We start from the raw sequence: 20,327 nt of genomic DNA on the forward strand, positions 1-20,327 counted from the left end.
TTCTAACATCAGGGAGGTTAAATCCCCCATTGGATTTACTCTGTTGCAATCTAATCAGACTAATTATCGGTCTTTTGCCTGCCCATATAAATTTCCTAAACAGACTATGAATATGGAGGATATCTTTGGGATTAGGACAGGGAGTGTTGACAATAAAACATCCCTACATGTCATCAATTCCCGATTTATGCCTCTAATATATGCCAAAATATTTAGGGAATATAAGTCAGATATATCTTTTGTAACTGTATGCTCAGATAGGTAAAGTGATTAGTTGACCAATGAAAATGGAAATCTGAGCCCCATAAAGGGACCCCTGATTCCCTTCCCAAGAATGACTAATTTGTCAAAGGAGTCAATGTCCCATAATCCTCTTGAACTCTCGAGATTTTTGTAAAAGGCGTAGTAAAGAATCGAGTGCTAAATTAAACAGTAAAGGTGAAAGCGGACATCCTCACCTTGTCCCTCTCTGCATTGAAATCAGGCCTCATAAGGATTCAGTAAAATGCTCTATATTGTAGTACAGCGAATAGATGGGGCCATAATACAGTGTCAAAAGTTTTTTTGTGTGTCTAGGCCCCGGACTGCCTCCCTCTGACAAATTGTAGCTGGTGAAAGATAGGAGGACATGCTAATTAGATTGCAACCTATCTGCCTTTATTTTGGCAAGCAATTTACAATGTGTATTTAAAAGAGGTCAGTAGGAATCTATTAATTGTGGGTCTCTACCAGATTTGAGAAGTAATATAGCGTGGGCCTCTTTAAAGCCAGGGAGGGGACCACCTTGTCTATGGATGTCTGTATAGAGTTCTGCTAAGGTAGGGGCCAAATTATTTCTCTCTGCACATCCCTATCAATGTCTCTACCAGCCCGGTAAAGGATATCTTTACATTTGGTGACTAGAGTTTGTGTGATAGGACACCTAATGGCTGTGATGTGTGTCCTTTTTTTCCAAGGTTTTGACGTGGTTGCAATACCTTGCCAGTCCTGTTACCCCAGTGGTAGTATTTATGTTTAGAAAATTTCAGGTGCCGGTTAGTTTGGGAAAGAAGGATGCTATCCAATAATTGTTGGCTTGTTTATAATCATTCAGAGAAGAGTCATTTGGGTCAGGCATATAGGTCTGTGATGTTTGGCCCAACAAGCTGCGAAGCGATTGATAAGTGGCATTGAATGCTTTCCTTTTTCTAGACACAAAGCCAATTATATCAGCTCTCATTACTGCTATAGAAGCACTTCAGAACAAAGTAGGATCATCCCAGTGTTCAAGGTTATCATCCTGATAGTTCATCCAGGTACTGTATGAACTTGTCAGAGCGACTTAAATACCCCGGGAATCGCCAAGTTCTCTCTGAACAAGGAGGTTCTACATGGTCCAAAGTGACAGATAATGGAGCATGATATTAAATAATTTTGTCATGGATATTTGTGTTATGTGTTTTTGATATCAGAGAGTCCGCTACTAGCAGATAATCTACCCTTGAGCATAAGCGATGAACCGTAGAGAAAAAAAATTCCGTTCCTAGATAGAGCAAATTTTTGGTTATGTTCCACTAAATGTCGACAAACTGGGGAGAATGTTTTAGATTTTTGAGCTACAGATGCTGAAAAATTAGTTTGTTTTTTTGCCCTCAATCTATAATTGTGGTGATTTGTGATCTTCTCCTTTGCCCTAAAGTCTAAGAATCTGGCTATGACTGATCAAGGGCAGTTGGCAGCCCCCTGTCTCACATGACTCAGTATATGGGTTCTTTCAATTTGTATAGAAGTAGCGGCAGAGAACACTCCCAAGGCTGTAGCCAAAGTAGTACCAAGGTATTCCAGGAGGCGTGAGCCCCTTATTAACTCGGGAATCCCCACAAAGCACAAATTATTTCTCCTGTTCCTATCTTCAAGGTCCTACAATTTTTCTGACATATCTTGATGGCACGAGCTTCAAAATCTATTAGAGCTTGATAAGAATGGTTTGTGTCCTCTACATCGCTTGTGCACAGCTCTTTGCCTGAGATCCTAGAGGAGTTAGAATCTATTTGTGCACGTGAGGAGTCTAGCGCAGTCTGGAGCTACTCAAATTTTTTGTCTCTTTGGGACATTATTAATTTGGAAATTGCCGTGGCAATGGAATTAGAAGCAAAAGCTACCACGTGGTCTTCTTGATCCACCACCTGAGAATCCTGGTCAAGTTCCAGGGGAGGCTGTGAGAAAGAAAGAGACTTATTAGAGGTCTGCCTTGATCTGCCCATTTTGACAGAGTGGAGTGTGATGAGGATTTGGAATAGGTAGGTTTATCTAAAAATTTAATAAAATGTTAAAAGTAAGCACTCTCTCCAATAGCACTGCAGCTCCTATAATAGATGGCAAAGATAAAGTCAGAAAAAGGAGCGCAAATAGCTGCAGATATAATCACAAACAATGGAGAGAAAAACATAGATTAAAAGTGGCAATGTTTACACTCCTTTGCAATTGTGAGCAGTCCAGCACGTGTGTCCAGTAAACCTCTCCCTCAACCTCACTACCGCTTACCCTACCTCTCGGTGTCTCCGTGAGTCCAGGAGGTGATGTGTCCAGGTTGTTCCTCCAGAACTTAACAAGCGCACACGTCTCCTGTATGTATCCAACGATGTTAGTGCAGCTTCTCTCGGCGGTGGTTCCTGTTACTATGATGTGCTGGATAGGTCAAAAAGATGCAGTCAGTTCAACGCGTTTCATCCACTGGGGACTTTGTCAAGAATCTTGACAAAAGAATCTTGACGTGCTGGACTGCTCACAATTGCAAAGGAGTGTAAACATTGCCACTTTTGATCTATGTTTTTCTCTCCATTGTTTGTCATTATAGCTGCAGCTATTTGAGCTCCTTTTTCTGCCTTTATCTAAAAATTTGTTCATCACACAAATGAGAAATTCTTGCAAACACACAACGCTCTAAACAATTAAAAATACCAAGTCATGGTTTAAATAGATAGCTTAAAAATCAACCTTCCTATGGCAGAAGCCAGATGAATAAGCTGGGAATAGTTTCCTCCAAACAAAGAAATTTATTCTAATTATACAATTACATTTGTGTAACTAAACACGTAATAAAACAAAATGCAGAAACTCTTAAGTAAATCGAGACAGGTCTCAATAAAATAGATTCTCTGCTGATAATACACCCATAAGGCTTATTGAAGAATCCACTAGTTAAAGGTTTCCTGATTAGCGGTATAGTCCAACCTTCAATAGTTGTCAATCAATCCTGACATTATCCTGCCGTAATTGGACTGGTACTTCACAGCTTAGCACGGATAAACAGCCAAGGCGAACAACTGTGACGGTACACTATAAACACCCAACAAATGTTCGCAAACGGCAGAAATCCAGCAGGTGTCCTCATGCATTTATAGATCGTCTTTCTTTTCCATCAATACATCACACAAATAAAAATAGAAAGCTGAATAAAATAGTCACCCTAAGAAAACGTTTATAAGTTATATTACATACAAAGAAATGGGGTGGGTCCAATACTCCCAGATTCCAGTGTCCATAAGACCACCAAAGCAGATGTGCCCGCCAATCTATCACTGGTTGAAAACAGGTGGTACTTTCAAAGCGACACTAGGCCTCTGTTGCCCAGCTGGAAAGGGCCCTACTACAATGAAAGTTAGAGGGGAAGGGGGTAAGCCGATCACACTCTAAGTTCCTTTACTGGAATTGCGGGAAAATTACACTGCCGGCCACTATAGTTTGGCTGGACTTTGGGGAAAGAGCAAATTCTGGGAGCTTAGAAAGTCCCGGCAGGAATCTTCAGGTATGATCACCAGTAGGATAATCGATTATTAGTGGAAGAACACAGCAGAAATGACAGGATGGTGAAAGGTTTATTGAAAATCATCCATACTGGATGCCCTGCCCAAGGAAATGTTTGATGATTTATTTATTATTTGAAGAGGGGGTCCTGATTTGCACTTAAATTTGTTTCTTATTTAAATACCAACAATTATAATTTAAAATTATGCATGATTTTGATTAGTATACTTTTTGGATGTCACTTGGTTGGTTTAGGACTCCAAAATTATATCTAATAATTATAATAAACCTGTCAATGTTAGTAGTTTTCTGTTTTATACAGTCAAACACTATAGACCTTAGGTTGCTAACATTCCCAAAAGCCTAATGGGTCACTTAAGACAATAGATGAGGATTTTTTCATACAGATTATAACGGCCCGAAGACTGAATAGGAGTCCAGCTACAGTAAGGAAGACAGGCCACAAGAAGATAATAAAGAATGGTCAACAATAGCCAGGCTCAGTACACAGTAAAGAAATAAGTAAAGGGTTCAGGAAGAGCCGTAGTCGAGGACAAGCAGAGGTCGGTACACGAGTAGTTGATAACTGAAGGCAGAATGCAGGAGCAGGAACTAGATTACTGGCAGAAAGACAATAATCTGGCAAGGAAGACAGGAACAGGCCAGCCTTTTATAGGAAGCCAAGGGGAGGAGCCATAACATGCTGGAACATCAGGAGATCAATGAAACTGAGCTAGAACACAAAGTGAAGGCAAGGAGTTGTCCAGCATTCAGAATAGCTCAGTCAGCAGAGCAGCAGTCCACAGAAGCAGAAGCCCTTCGTTCGAATCCTGACAAGGGTAGATAAAATGTGCACTGGATTATCAAAATGAGGCTATCCTATACTTATTTGATGTCTCTTATTCACCCTGATCAAGTCGTATTTGTTCCTACTGGACAACACCAGATGAACCATTGACATCATCACATATATTAACAATAAATGGAAGGAGGGTGGGCTACCGCGCTCCCTCCTATGGGGGTATATATGATGCTGCCTGGGGACAGGTGGGGTAGTTCCAACCCTAAACGATGGCTAAATATAGAATGGAGGTGTCCCCTATGGCGCAAATATTGTTGGTACCAGTCCTAAAAGTGCTCCTACATATGCCTGATCCAATATATATTGGGTCAAAATCGCAGCAACCAGTGAATAATGGAACCCTGGATACGGCTAAGAGAGATAAACAATGCAGACTAGCTAGCATGTAAATCTTAGAAACAGCTAATAGATGGTACAATGTAAATAGTGACAGATGAATAGGTGCACAATATCCAATTTATTCTTTGGACATAGCATGAAATATAACAGATATAAAACTTTAAAAGTGCAGTATAATAACAACTTGTTCCTCAGTTGCTGGAGATTTGCAAGAAAAAACCACGAAGTGGCCGAATATAGTCTAATATGTCACAGCCAGTCAAGCTGATAGTTACCACAAATAGCCGGCAATGAACCTGATCCAATATACTGTCCAGATGGATAAAGTCTATATATCCTTATGAGCGGATCCGATAATTGACATTTTGTCTCCCTCGGCATCCAAGGATATCCCAGTGCTGCAGGTAGGTAAATTCCGGCATATAAAGTTCGTGGGAACAACAATAGGACTTACCCTCGTCAGGGATGGTGTCTGCGTCCTCTCAAAACTGAGCTGCGTTCCCTCGATGAATGGTTGATGTGTGCGGTGGAAGTATCGCGGCCACGACTTGTTCCAACTGCGCATGCGATAGAATAGCAAAAAGTCCTTTTCCGTGCCGTGAATGGGACGATGGGCTGGTAATGAAGACGTGTATTAATAAGCGTGTGTCCGTACCCAACGCGTTTCACCTAAAAGGCTTCATCAGGGATAATGAAAATCAAAAGTTCCTTTAGGATTTTATAAAGGGCGCCCTTCCCAGGGATAGGTCAGTTGGCCCTGCTTCCTATAGGTTCACAAAGAAGCAGACATATCCAACATCCAATGGCGCTGGGAGAATATCTCAATTGGGCGGTGAGCTATACAAATGCTGCTGGTAGGTGATGCAGTATGATTGAGGTCCATGATAGTAAATCACCCAATCACATCCAGATCGGCAAATATATGTGTGTAAACCTGCGTCAATGCATATGTAACATACGATACGAGTCTAGGGGATTAAAATTAGTGGCAGGTATTTCTCATATCCTAGTGGCCATGCATGTATCATATGTCCCCCTCACAGACATATTTGCATCTTATGTCTCCCTCACCGGGAGATAACAGTCAAGGTGGATAATTGTGCACATAAAGGTGTCTATCCCGAACAAAGGGACAGTTATGAGTGTATAAAGAGATTCACATGATACAACTGGATGAGGCACAGATACATCCAGTAATCATATGGAGTATGTAACATCGAAAGGTTGATAAATGCAATACAGAACTTTTGTGTACATAGCGGATCACAGAAAGTGGCCCAGCTCAAAATCAATATTCAAGCCCTGGGGTGCTAGGGATTTAATATTATAGATCCATTCGGATTCTTTCTGAGAAATAATCTTAATGAAACCCCCACCCCTCCATTGCTTAACAATCTTCCTGATTGCCATAAATTTCAGAAAAGATGGATCTTTGGCATGTATGGTAGAGAAGTGTGCTGAAACACTATGAGTTTCCAGACCCTTCTTGATGTTCCTATGGTGTTTGGAGATCCTAACGCTTAGTTTCCTAATCGTCCTCCCGATATATTGTAGCCCACAGGGGCACTCTAGAAGATACATTACCCCCGCGGTGTCACAGGTAAGTTTACTGTCAATTCTGAATTTTTCTCCAGAGACGTTGGACTGGAATGTTACAATAGCTTTGGTGCTAGGGACTCGACTGGTTTTACATGCTGCACATCGATGACAATAGTAGAAGCCTTTCTCTGTTTCTGTTAACCAGGTCCCTACGGGGGATGCTTTCTTTGGGGAAATGATACTGCTAACAAGTTGTCTTCTTAAATTATTGGCTTTCGTGTATATAAACTTCGGGGCCGCTGGAAGGATTTCTTTTAATGTTGCGTCTCCAAGGAGCACATTCCAGTGTTTTTTTATTATTTGTTCAATCTTCCTGGAATCCGAGCTAAACTTCGTAATGAAGGGTAGGGACATAGAATCGGGTTCTTTTATGTTGGTAACAAGGAGATTTTCTCTATTAGTGTCTCTGACAGATTCATATGCTTGTTCCACTAATTGTGGTTGATATTGTAACATTCCAGTCCAACGTCTCTGGAGAAAAATTCAGAATTGACAGTAAACTTACCTGTGACACCGCGGGGGTAATTTATCTTCTAGAGTGCCCTTGTGGGCTACAATATATCGGGAGGACAATTAGGAAACTAAGCGTTAGGATCTCCGAACACCATAGGAACATCAAGAAGGGTCTGGAAACTCATAGTGTTTCAGCACACTTCTCTACCATACATGCCAAAGATCCATCTTTACTGAAATTTATGGCAATCAGGAAGATTGTTAAGCCATGGAGGGGTGAGGATTCAATTAAGATTATCTCTCAGAAAGAATCCGAATGGATCTATAATATTAAATCCCTAGCACCCCAGGGCTTGAATATTGATTTTGAGCTGGGCCACTTTCTGTGATCCGCTATGTACACAAAAGTTCTGTATTGCATTTATCAACCTTTCGATGTTACATACTCCATATGATTACTGGATGTATCTGTGCCTCATCCGGTTGTATCATGTGAATCTCTTTATACACTCATAACTGTCCCTTTGTTCGGGATAGACACCTTTATGTGCACAATTATCCACCTTGACTGTTATCTCCCCGTGAGGGAGACATAAGATGCAAATATGTCTGTGAGGGGGACATATGATACATGCATGGCCACTAGGATATGAGAAATACCTGCCACTAATTTTAATCCCCTAGACTCGTATCGTATGTTACATATGCATTGACGCAGGTTTACACACATATATTTGACTATCTGGATGTGATTGGCTATCATGGACCTCAATCATACTGCATCATCTACCAGCAGCATTTGCATGGCCTACCGCCCTATTGAGACATTCCCCCAGTGCCATTGGAGGTTTGATATGTCTACCTTCTTGTGAACCTAGAGGATTGGCTTTCACGGACATCAATCATACTGCATCACCTACCAGCAGCATTTGTATAGCTCACCGCCCTATTGAGATATTCTCCCAGCGCCATTGGATGTTGGATATGTCTGCTTCTTTGTGAACCTATAGGAAGCAGGGCCAACTGACCTATCCCTGGGAAGGGCGCCCTTTATAAAATCCTAAAGGAACTTTTGATTTTCATTATCCCTGATGAAGCCTTTTAGGTGAAACGCGTTGGGTACGGACACACGCTTATTGATACACGTCTTCATTACCAGCCCATCGTCCCGTTCACGGCACGGAAAAATGACTTTTTCTATTCTATCGCATGCGCAGTTGGAACAAGTCGCGGCCGCGATACTTCCACCGCACACATCAACCATTCATCGAGGGAACGCAGCTCAGTTTCGAGAGGACGCAGACACCATCCCTGATGAGGGTAAGTCCTATTGTTGTTCCCACAAACTTTATATGCCGGAATTTACCTACCTGCAGCACTAGGATATCCTTGGATGCCGAGGGAGACAAAATGTCAATTATCGGATCCGCTCATAAGGATATGTAGACTTTATCCATCTGGACTGTATATTGGATCAGGTTCATTGCCGGCTATTTGTGGTAACTATCAGCTTGACTGGCTGTGACATATTAGCCTATATTCGGCCACTTCGTGGTTTTTTCTTGCAAATCTCCAGCAACTGAGGAACAAGTTGTTATTATACTGCACTTTTAAAGTTTTATATCTGTTATATTTCGTGCTATGTCCAAAGAATAAATCGGATATTGTGCACCTATTCATCTGTCACTATTTACATTGTACCATCTATTAGCTGTTTCTAAGATTTACATGCTAGCTAGTCTGCATTGTTTATCTCTGTTAGCCGTATCCAGGGTTCCATTATTCACTGGTTGCTGCGATTTTGACCCAATATATATTGGATCAGGCATATGTAGGAGCACTTTTAGGACTGGTACCAACAATATTTGCGCCATAGGGGACACCTCCATTCTATACATATATTAACAAAACTAAATCCCACTTGGTTACTTTGGCATTCGATAGGCTTTTGCAGCCCTTTATGCTCCGAACGCTGTGATATTATGGCATCCGTGGAGCTTTCCTAAATGCTATTCAGGCGTTCTATCACCTCCCCTTCTCAACCGTTTTAACCAATGACCTTACATCCTCCACCTTGAAGATGAAGAGCTGGACTAGACAGGGGTAGTCTCTTTCACCCCTACAACCAGTGAAAGCAGCAATATGTCATACTATTAATCCAAGAGAGGAGACTAAATCCCCACCAGATGGGTTGCGCAGGGAGAATAAAGGTCTCAGCAGGATTTTGAAAAAAACCAGACAGAGGCACAATATAACTGGTGATGGGTTCTTCATCGTGGTGAAGAAAGATGGTTCCATAAGAATTTGCATTAATTTTTGGGAGCTCAATGTAATCAGGATCAAGAAATGGGCCAATGAAATAACGTATTCCAGAGCACTTCAGCCACCACAGCAGCCTTTACAAGCCAAATGGAATACCACTAAACCAGAAAGAAAGCAAATACAATAGTACAGGGTTGTTAATTGGCGCTCAGTATTGTATCTAACAATGTAATAACAACAATGTCAATATAGACATTAGAACTTATACAAGCTCGGGCCAGAATTCAGTAGTTCTTCTTTAGATTTCGTAATCTTTCACCATATAGATACACGTAAGAATTCCACATGATAAGAATGAATATCATATATAATGAAGTAAATTCAAGATGGTTCCTAAAGATTTACACAAATGACAATTTCATGACATTATGAATTTATAAACAAATAAGGAATTTCTTATCGCCCCTCATGGTAATGTGCTTACATCAACTTATGCTCTTTCTCTTCTCTTCCTGTTTCCGATGCTTTATTCCTGAGAAATAGGAGACAAAGAGAACAAGGCCAGATCCTGGTGGATTATCCTTTTACATTTCTTTATTCATAAAAAAAATTCTAAAACATGTACATCCCATACACAAGGTATTGTTGATAACAGCCAATCTTCCTACCAGATTATCTCCTTTGAACCGCACATAGTAAGAAATTAAGTCCGGTTGTGTCACATCCAGCCCTGTATGCACAATTATTCCAGGAGAAGAGTGATCAGGAGGCAGTCCAACAAATAACCTTACATTCACCAACGCGTTTCGATCTTTACATAGATCTTTATCAAGGTTTAGGATGTATCCAGTATGAGCTACTATTTATAGTGGTGATGTCCCAATCAGGATCCTTTGTTTCTATTACAAGTTATTCACACAATAATAGTATCTTAAATGCCAATACTCAATAGCATCATGCAAAAATATCCATACATATATAATAATCCTAAAACTAAAAATAAATGTACATAATCCGTATAAAGTTGCCATAGCAACCGTTTTTGCTAACCACTTCATTGTTTAAACTATGTATTTCCCATGCCATATAGATTAAATCACATGACTGTTAACTGTTAAAAGTATATACATATTGTTTATTATCAATAAAAACAAAATATAATAATAATATATGTATGTATGTGAATTCCCTTTTTAAGGATGTACTGGAGATATAAGTCCTCATCTACCTGGATGTTATCCTCATTTTCTCTAGCACACTTGAGGAATGTTATGGCTAAGTGAAAGGCTCATGGATATTTGACTATGTGTCAAGATGGAGACGTGTTCTTTCAAACTGTCCAATCCCCCGGTATTCTGATGTATTTTAAAAAATATTTACTTTTGCAGAGGTCAACTACAATGTGGGAAACCAGGATTTACTAGCCATCATCATGGCTCACACTGAGTGGAGGCAGGGGGTGAGGTTTCTTCTCTCTATCCTCATCAACCTCAGAACCCGCACTGTAGTAAGGAAATGAAGAGTTTGAACTCTCAGCCGGCACAGCAGGCTATATTCTTGACCAGATTCAACTTCATCCTAACATCAAGGTTGACGCACTCTTCCGACAGTTCTCTCCTGAAGGATCCATCCTGGAAGGTGAGCCATTGTGCCTCCAGGTTTGATTTGGGGAGTGGCCGTTTGTTCAGAGTTGCTGGACAGTATCAATATTGAAATAGCAGCATTTGCTAAGGTGCATGAGGCACCCAAAGCAAGATGTTTGTTAACCTTAGATGCCAGTTGCTGGACCGACAATGAGGACACAACTCATGATTGGCAGGGTATCCAAGCATCAGGTGTTATGGCTACCTAATACTGGCATAAGCTTTTAGACCAGATAGAAGAGGTCTTCACCTATAGCAGTCACCTTTCCTGTAGAGTCAGACGCACTCACAGGTGTTTGGATGCCCCCAGAACTTATATCAGAGTAGTAAAAGCTAATTACCAGAAACTGTCAGTGCAGGGATAGGAGGCAGAGAGAGAGAGACAACTCCCAGCAAGGAATAACCAGGGTCAACCTAGAGTTCATGGGTCAGAAGCAGACTTGGATAGTTGTAAACCAGGTCAGTATGTCAGGGCTGGCAGCAAGCAGGGATAGTCCACATGTATGAGCCAAGTGGTCAGTGGCAATCAGCAAACAAGCGAGGTCCAGGAAACAAGCCAAAGGTCAGAACAGGTAATCAGTCCAGCATGTACAGCAATATGCAGGACATGAAGGCTATAACTGACAGGGAGGCTAAGCTCTGCCTTAAATACTAATGGGATGTTGAGGAGAACAGACATCCCCACGCCAACACAGGAGGCACAATCGGGTGATTGGTGATGCACGCTCCGGCTGCCTGTCAAACAGCCGGGGCGGAAGTATGGATGGCGTCCCAGTTCCACTGGCAATGGCCGGGACCCGAAGGACCAGAAGTGACGTACTGGCTGCTAGGGCAACAGCTGGGATGCAGTGGCTGACAGTACTCAAGTCGTTGTGGCTAGCGCGGCTGCTCGTGACACTAGGGAAACAATCAATTTGCTCCTTTTGGAATTTTGGTGGGTGACTCTATGCAAAGTTGTTGCCTGTTTTGTTCAATCCTGCACTCTAATCTTTGTACACACTAGGCAACACAGACCCTATACTCATGGATCCTGTTGTTCCTGCCCATTCCATGGACTCATGTCTCCATGGATTTCATCATCATTTTGGAAACCCATGTACAAACTTGCTTTGCAATACCTAAGCTGCCCACCCTCCAGTGTGTACTCTGAATGAGTATTCAGGAACTTAGTCAGTGATCGCCGTAGAAGGTTACTTCCAAACAATGTGGAGAAAATGATGTTTATAAAAATGAACTACATCTTCCACGAGGAAGGCCTTCACCATCCAAGACATCCAAGCACTGACTGTTCTCTAATGGCGCATTCAAGCGGCGATGAATTGATAGTCTGTGATGATGACGTACACACTAATGAGGGTGAGGATGAAGCTCCAGATGATGACGATAACATGTTTTTAAAACTTTCTATTTAAGTCTAGGGTGCAATCTACCCCCAAAGAGGAAAGGGACTTGGGGCATTTCCCTATCACGTACCGTCTTGAAAGGCTGCTGTTTTGGCAATTTCTCATTAAGGGTATGGTGTCATAGACAGAATGACCCCAAAATAGCTTTGTCCATTTCAATTAATATTGTACAGTCTATAACTGCTGAATTTTTTTGTATTTTCTACAAGTGAAGTGGGGCCTAGAGAGACAGAAACCAAACCGGCTTTGTCCATTTCTTTAGATATTTAACTATAAGTGTAGGGTGTAATATACACCCAAAGACGATGGCTGCATTGCCAATAAGCATAGATGGAGAGGAAGACAATCTGGTTTGTGTGTAGAATAAATGAAGGCCTACCAGGAATTAAACTGTTTTTTTGATCGTGTATTAGCTTTACAATTACATTACTTATCCAAGAAACAGGTGGAGCACTAAATTTGGTTATTTTATGCCCCAAAACATTGATTTTTCGAAAAAATAGCAAAACACAACCAAACAAAACCAAAACCAAAACACGCAAGGGCGGTTTTGCAAAACCAAAACCAAAACACAATGGTAATCCAGATCCAAAATCAAAAACAAAACCAAAACACGGGGGTCAGTGAGCATCTCTAGTTTTAAGTAACCTGGTCATGTAGTTGTTAGATACTATACAACAATTGCATATAACTCTTTCACTTTTAGTTTCTTTAGAAGCCGTCAAAAGAGTGAATAGGATTAATGTCACCCACTTCCTATATATTTCCAGCCTCCTTTCTGACGATAATGGGGATATTTCTGGATATTATAACCAAAAATCTTCCGTAACCATAGCGTACGTAATAATACTTTGAATACGGTTACTAGATTATGACCCCCCGGAATAGATACATGCTGATGTATCCACCAGATTGCTGTGTACCTTAGTTAACTAGCAATCCCTGGTAGATACAATGCCGCATTCTAATCCAGCACAATTGCTTCTCCTGATTTGGGTCACTTAAATGTCTATAATTATAAAAAGAAAGTTAAACAAATTAGGACATAAAACCCTAGCATACACGCCAACACGCGTTTCGCTGTAGAATGTCTTGATAATATACCTGATTGTATCCCAACCTCTACTTAAAAAATTGAGTACCAGAGCTTGCTTCTGTCAGCTTCTCCTATTTTCTGCAACTTAGATGCCTCTAGTAAATTATGCCATATTACTATTGGCGGGATAACCTGGCTAAGGCAACAAGTCCCAATAACCCCAGCCGGTGACCATGAGTAACTTCTTTTTTCACACACAAAATGGGAAAACACACATGAAGCCCCATAACTTATGTCTTGAGTTGCTTTGTACTAATTAAAGTACTGTATTATATAGGAGGACTAACTCTTGGGCTCTGGACAAGTCATAGTAACATTTTATATTGTGACATTCTTTATATCACTTTGTTTTTACTAACAAAGCTTACTAATGTAAGCTTTATCGAGGCCTTGAAAAAGCTTTCATTAGCAAAAAGCACCTTGACGTTACACGCGACGCCGGCTATCTACATGATAATAGATTAAAAATTTAAATATAAATATCACAAGTATAACTTCTAGCCTTGCCTGCAGGGACAGCATCTAGGGGCGGGAACTATATATAGACAGGGATAATCTGTTTGGAATGAATACTATTAGCACTGAAGGGGGGGATTTAGAAATCCACACGAAGGACGCCCCGTATATTTACCTAGGGTCTGTGGTGGTTTTAACTATAATAGGACTCTGCAAACCTATTATATCAGTCAGTAGTGGTGTAGTTGTTCTCTATGAGATAATGCATAATTGTGTGTTTATATAGAGTAAGAATACAATGATAATGATACTATTCATGTGCACCAATCCTATGATGGATGTTGGATCGTAGGTAGATAGCATTGCCCATCTAAACTGGTACCTGGAGTTGTTGTCATAGAAATGTTGATGAAAGTATCTGTGGGAATATCCTCTTTCTCCTGCAGTTGAGGGGGAGAAGTTACCTATTTACATATTGAGGCATGGATCCATGTTACTGTCTCTCTCACCATAACTGAACTTGACAACGTCAGGAGAGCCTGGTTACGACCGTCCCACCAAACAGACAGTCCTCCTTTTCTCATGTACACCTTTATCATCACACAGTGAACTGGATTTAGATCATGGCATTTGTCAACATCAGGAGGATGAGTAGAAAGCAGTGCATCATGGAACTGTCTTATTGGTCTACTCATTTGAGTCAAGTACTTAATAGTCAAGTCATTTCCTGTAGGTAAGACTGGCAAAGAGCCCATTGCAACATTAGGGAGTTTTCGAAGATGGGATTCATAAGGGAAGCCCCCGTGGCCCCTGTGCTATATAACACAAGGGACAATGCTCCTGACCAGGCAAGACCAGTCTCCTTCACGATTTTAATCAATTTAGTCTTTATGGTCTGGTTATATTTTTCAACATTTTCACTGCTTGTGGGTGGTATGTGCAACTGTTATTTTTCCCCATCGCACAACACTGTAGCTGTGAAATGTGCACTCTTTGCTGAGGCTGAGACTACCGGCCAAACTTCCATGCAATCAGAAAATACATCTACACAGACTAAAGCATACTGTAGCCTCCTTACCACTGCCAGGTGACTGAAGACAGGATTACCTAGAAGGATTCTTCTGTAGCTGGGTGTTGGAGCACAGCATTTGGTGGCTATTGTAGAGAATCCTCTGGCAGACTAGTAGGCCCCAACCAAGTGACCCATAGCAGTCTTTGATAAGTGTTTTAAACCATGACTAAATGGTGCCAAAGTGGGGTACAAGCTTTTAGGTACAATAGTCTTATCATCTTTACTGCACCACAAACCTGAGTGGTTTTGTCCGCATCCTGCTTGCTGTCAGTTGGAGACCTCCTGCTGAGAACAAGCTTTTTGCATAGTAATTAACATTTACTCATCAGTTATTGTAGTAACAGTCAACATTTTACATGTTTGTTCTTTTAATCCTTTTTCTACAACTGCCTTTGTTTCTTTGTCAGCTCTCTCATTACCTTTAGATAACACATCAGCATTTGTGGTAGATGCATGACATTTCATAATGCTTACGGCTTTTGGTAGCAATAATGCATTCAACAATCCTTGTACAAATTTAGCATGTGTAATAACTGTACCATTTGCTGTGAGAAGGTTTCTCATTTTCCATATGACCCCAAAAGATGTATTACACTGAACACATATCTGGGGGTAAATGTATTGAGGTCCGATTTTGCAAATCCAGCGATTTTCTCGGGAGAGTTGAAACTCGCAAATGTATGAAGCTGAGATTTCATGTTGTGCTTCTGTCAAAATCGCTATTTCCAAAATCGATAGAGAAAAACTCCCGACTGTTTGTCACTGCAGCTATATAAGTTTCAAATGTATGAAGCTGCGATTAAGCAAACTCAGAAGAGTTTGCTTTCAAACATGCCAGATCCAACATGCTGCTTGCTAGCAGCATGTTGTATAAACACCTCACTGTTACACTGTCCTGTCATACGCCGGAGCTCCGGCAGCTGTAAAAACTGTTAAAAATAGATGAAAGTAAAAAAAAAGTGTGGGGTCCCCCATCTATTCAGTCTTAACCCTAGTGCTGCCAGACTACTGCTGGTTCCGTGAAAATCGGGGAAAAATGTTGCGTGGGGTCCCTCTGATTTTCACAGAACTAGCACTAGGCAAACCAGCCGGGATTGGTGGCACTATAGCAGGGGGACACGTGGCAGGGGTCCCCCTGCCATAATGACAACCAACCCCAGACTGTTCAGCGCTGGGCTTGATTCCCTAGGGAGTGGGGTCCGCTGAAATAAACGAGTGCCCCCCCCCTCTAGGAAAAACCAGCCCAGTGCTGATAGCACTAGGGCTCTTCCTACACCCCTGGGCGGTGGGTGTAGGGTAATAACGGCAATTATAGTTGAAAAAAATAAACAGATGCCATTTTGTTTTGTGGAACTACAGGTCCCAGCCAGCCCGGGTGCCATAAATAGTGTGGGCATGCTGTGACTTGTATAACTACAAGCACCAGCATACCCATGGTAGTCAGGGCATGTTGGCACTTGGTTAACCACAAGTGCCAACATGCCCTGACACCCAGGGCTGGCTGGGACCTGTAGTTCCACAAAAGAAAATGTTAAAAATAACACTACACCCTTGTTAAAACCACTAACTTTTAATAAAAAAATAAACCCATAATAAAGACAGTAAACACCCTCTATGATACCATATATTCTTATTAAAAATAATAAATACCCTGATACTCACCACTGATGTTTTCATCTGTCGTCAGCAGCTTTTCATCCAAGAATGGCTGTAAACCAAGTTCCCAATAATTTTGTATCCAAGTCCGGCTTGTAAAAGTCCAAAATAAATTTGTAATTTCCAATGTCCGGCTTGAAATAACCAAAAAGTATTTGTATCCAATGTCCCTGCTTGTAATCTCTTCTGTTCTTCTTGGGCATAAATCCCCCCTTGTTAATTGCAGTCTTCAGCTATAGTGCCACCCACCCCGGCTGGTTTGTCTAGTGCTGGTTCCGTGAAAATCGGGGGTTAATACTGAATAGAGGGGGGACCCCACGCTTTTTCTTTTAAAGCAAAAAACAGCCTTTCAAACTAGTCAGGCGCAGCCTCCTATACTTTTGGGGTTAATCAGCACCATTTCTAGAGCATTGCTGTTGCCCTTTAAAGGGTCCAAAATCCACCCATCTCCTTTGTCCAACAAAAAAAAAAATTACACCAGGCAACATGGATTTTTACACCATTCTTTGATAGACTTATAGAGGGGCAAAGGTTCAAACGTTTTATACTATGGTGGCCTATTTGAGGAACATAAATCTGAGTGTGTTCTAAAAACATACCAATACATGTGTATTTTAAAAATAAGTATATGTCAAGTAAACGATATTCTAATATAGTGAGCCAATACTGTTATGGCTACGATATAGATGCACATACAATTATTAGACCAATTTTCTTTGGGGCTAAAATTATGGTTTCCAGATTGTTCTACTGTAATCAGCTGTTTAAGAACCAATCGGCACCAAATAACCATTCATTGGTCTATTCAGGCTGCTGATGACTATAAAAAAGTTCCAAATGTACCATTAATGTGTGGGTTGATGAAAATGGAGTTTCTTAGAAATTCGCTGCTAGGTCTTATTATGGCCAATGAGCTAATGGAGGCTGAGTGGACAGGGATTTTTGAAGCTCAGCAGCAAGAGGTTCCTCGTCTGCTCCGCAGGCCCTGTGGTTTTAGGCAACGCTGGGTTTTTCTGACCCTGACAGACCAGGATATAGTACAAACATTTAGCCTGAACAGAGCTAACATCCAGCACCTTTATGTGCAGCTTAAAAAGGATTTAGAGCCAATAACGTGTCGCACACACGCAGTAGCTGGAACGCATAAACTCGTGTGGCTCCTTTCAATCAGTTTGTGCCCAGGTTGTAGGCCTCACCCAGGCTACTTTTTTTTAAAGGCATTTTAATGTTGATTTATTGGCTTTGTTTCGTAGTTTGTCTTAGAGAGTAAAGTTTCACATCACAGCATAAAAGTTTTCCAAATCATCTAGAAGCTTTTTTAAGGTATGTGTTTCTGAAAACCCTTTTCTGTTTATTTGTAATACAAACAGAATAATCATTTGTACCTGTTTTAGAATATAAACATCAAGAACAAACACCATTTAAATTACCTGTGGTTGAAAAAAAATGTGGTTTATTTGTAAAAACAAAATAACTAAACACATATGGCACAATCTGTGACTTATATGCCTTTTGTATGCAAAAAAACCCCAACAATTTTACAACAATTTAAACCCCAACAAAAAAAATCAAATTTTTTTTCTCCTGCAGAATTTGTACTGCAGCTGGATGGACCTCTCGCACCCCGGATCAGAGCACTGGACCGCACAGGAGTACCGGGTAAGGAGGGGCTTGGTGTAGGGTTTTGACTGGTGTCAGCTGAGGTTGAGGCCACTAGCTGAGTTTTCCCGCATTGCCCCAGTTTGATTGTTAATGGCAGAGTGAATGTGTATCAAGGAGGAATCAATGTGCTCCATTGTATGACCTAGGCGGGTTTGGTTATCCAGGATATGCTGTATGAGTCTACATCCTCTTGTTAGCTGCCTTTGAATCCCACACAAGGCATCTTGATGATATTCCACCAAGTTGCCTTGTACCGGGCTGAATTGCCGGATCGACTCAGCTAATGTGGGTGCAGCTGGATGTTCTGGTTGGCTGGTGGGGGATGTTCAGTAGTGGCTGCTGGAGTCGGTTGGGGCTACAGCTGGATGTTCTGGTTGGCTGGTGGGGGATGTTCAGTAGTGGCTGCTGGAGTCGGTTGGGGCTACAGCTGGATGTTCTGGTTGGCTGCTGGGGGATGTTCAGTAGTGGCTGCTGGAGTCGGTTGGGGCTGCAGCTGGACTTCAGTGTCCTGTGACACTGTTTCCAGCAATATGTACTCTGGACTTGTAGCTCTGTTTTCTGGGTCGGGAATAGAAACAGTTTCATCTTGGAAGGTTCCTGAAACCACAATAAAAACAGAACTAATTAATTAATAGTCTCTGGCCACTAGCAGATACAGGGGATGAATATTACAGGCAAATTATTAAGAGCATGTTTTTTTCAAAAAATAAAACATAGGCGGATTTACCAGCAGCAGACTCCTCGTCTTTAGGGGTTTCAGCCGCTGATGCCGGTGGCCCTGCAGAAGTTCCTGGTGATTCGCGAGTTGGCTGCGGTTGTGCAGAGACTGTGTGTAGACACATGTGAAATGTTACCTTTTAAATTTGACATTGATTAACTAGAAAAAAAAACATGGATAATAATACAAAAAGTTAAAAAAAGTTCTGTCTTCAGGGGCGCACACAGGGGAGGTTTCTGGGTCTCCAGAAACCCCTTCCATCCGCTAAAGAAGTGCCCCTACATAGCGGCACTGTACTATATAGCAGCCGCGACTCTATCAAAGAAACGCCTGAGGCGGGGCTGTATTGAATACAGCACCGCCGGGGACGCATCTTTGACATTGCTGCGGCTGCTGTATAGTACAGTGCTGCCGGAACGGAGCTTCTGCGTATGCGCCGTCTCTCGCTTTTTTTTTTGGGGGGGGTGGGGGGGGGTCTTGTGTGTGAAAATGTAAAAAAAAATACCTTTAACAGGATGCATGACAAGTGATGAAACATACATTTAATCAACATACACCATTATCCAATATTCACCAGGCAGTGGTTGAGACACAGGTCTATCTGTGTCCCTAACAGTGATTCCCTCCAGGAGCTCGATGGGGATCAGTTGTTTAAATTCCTCTTCATATGAGTCATAAGCCATGACCAGAGGAGGCCCACCACCTGCAGCTACAGCAGCCGCCTCTCCTCTAAGTTGGCTGTTTAGAGGGAACCAGCCAACTTAGTTCCCATTTTGTTAGCCTGGCAGCAGGGGAGGGCTGGCAGACTTTAGCCCGGGGGGCAAGCACACAGCACTGGCCCACAAGTAGCGGCCCATCCTTAAAGGGTGGTCTTTGGTACAATATATATTTATCTATATAAAAAGAGGCTATTTTAGTGTTGCTTAATCCATATATATATTTTTATGCGCAGGCCCAAAACTGTATTAAGGCTCTGGGAAACCTGGGCACTTTAGACAGGGAAACCCCCTATGATGTAGTATGGTTATCATTTTAGACAAATACACAGGCAATACTGTGTGCACTACTGTTAGTTCTGCCTTCATGAGCAGTACACAGTGAAGCGGGACATACCTCCCAACTGTCCTAAGCAAGACAGTCACCCAAATTCGGGACTGCCCCACCAGATTCAGGACAGTTGGCAGACTGTCCTGCTCTCTCCTACCTGTTCTCATCACTGTCACCACTTGTGGCTGCTGGTTTCTTTAGCTGCTTGTCTGGATCCTGGAATATTGGAGGCCCTATTTGGAGAAAAAAATGGGTACATGAAATTCAGAAAAA

The 20,327-nt window shown here is 41.7% G+C and overlaps 1 protein-coding gene across 3 annotated transcripts in view; it reads left to right on the forward strand.

Annotated features, from left to right (window-relative positions):
- The window catches only part of LOC142097491 (proteinase-activated receptor 1-like), a 310,042-nt gene that overhangs the window by 144,331 nt on the left and 145,384 nt on the right, over positions 1-20,327 (forward strand). The window contains exons 1-2 of one of the 3 annotated variants that reach the window (XM_075179661.1): positions 4,522-4,625; positions 18,218-18,286. The exons of 1 other annotated variant lie outside the window; for it this stretch is intronic. Coding sequence is in view for 1 of the 2 variants with exons in the window: in XM_075179407.1 (XP_075035508.1) it covers positions 18,218-18,286 (69 nt within the window). In the remaining variant the exon portion in view is untranslated. Of the gene's footprint in view, positions 1-4,521; positions 4,626-18,217; positions 18,287-20,327 lie in introns of those variants that run through there. One more of the 3 variants, XM_075179407.1, reaches the window with a different exon arrangement.

This window comes from Mixophyes fleayi, chromosome 1 (genome assembly GCF_038048845.1).
Source record: "Mixophyes fleayi isolate aMixFle1 chromosome 1, aMixFle1.hap1, whole genome shotgun sequence".
In the NCBI taxonomy this organism is placed as follows: Eukaryota; Metazoa; Chordata; class Amphibia; order Anura; family Limnodynastidae; genus Mixophyes; species Mixophyes fleayi.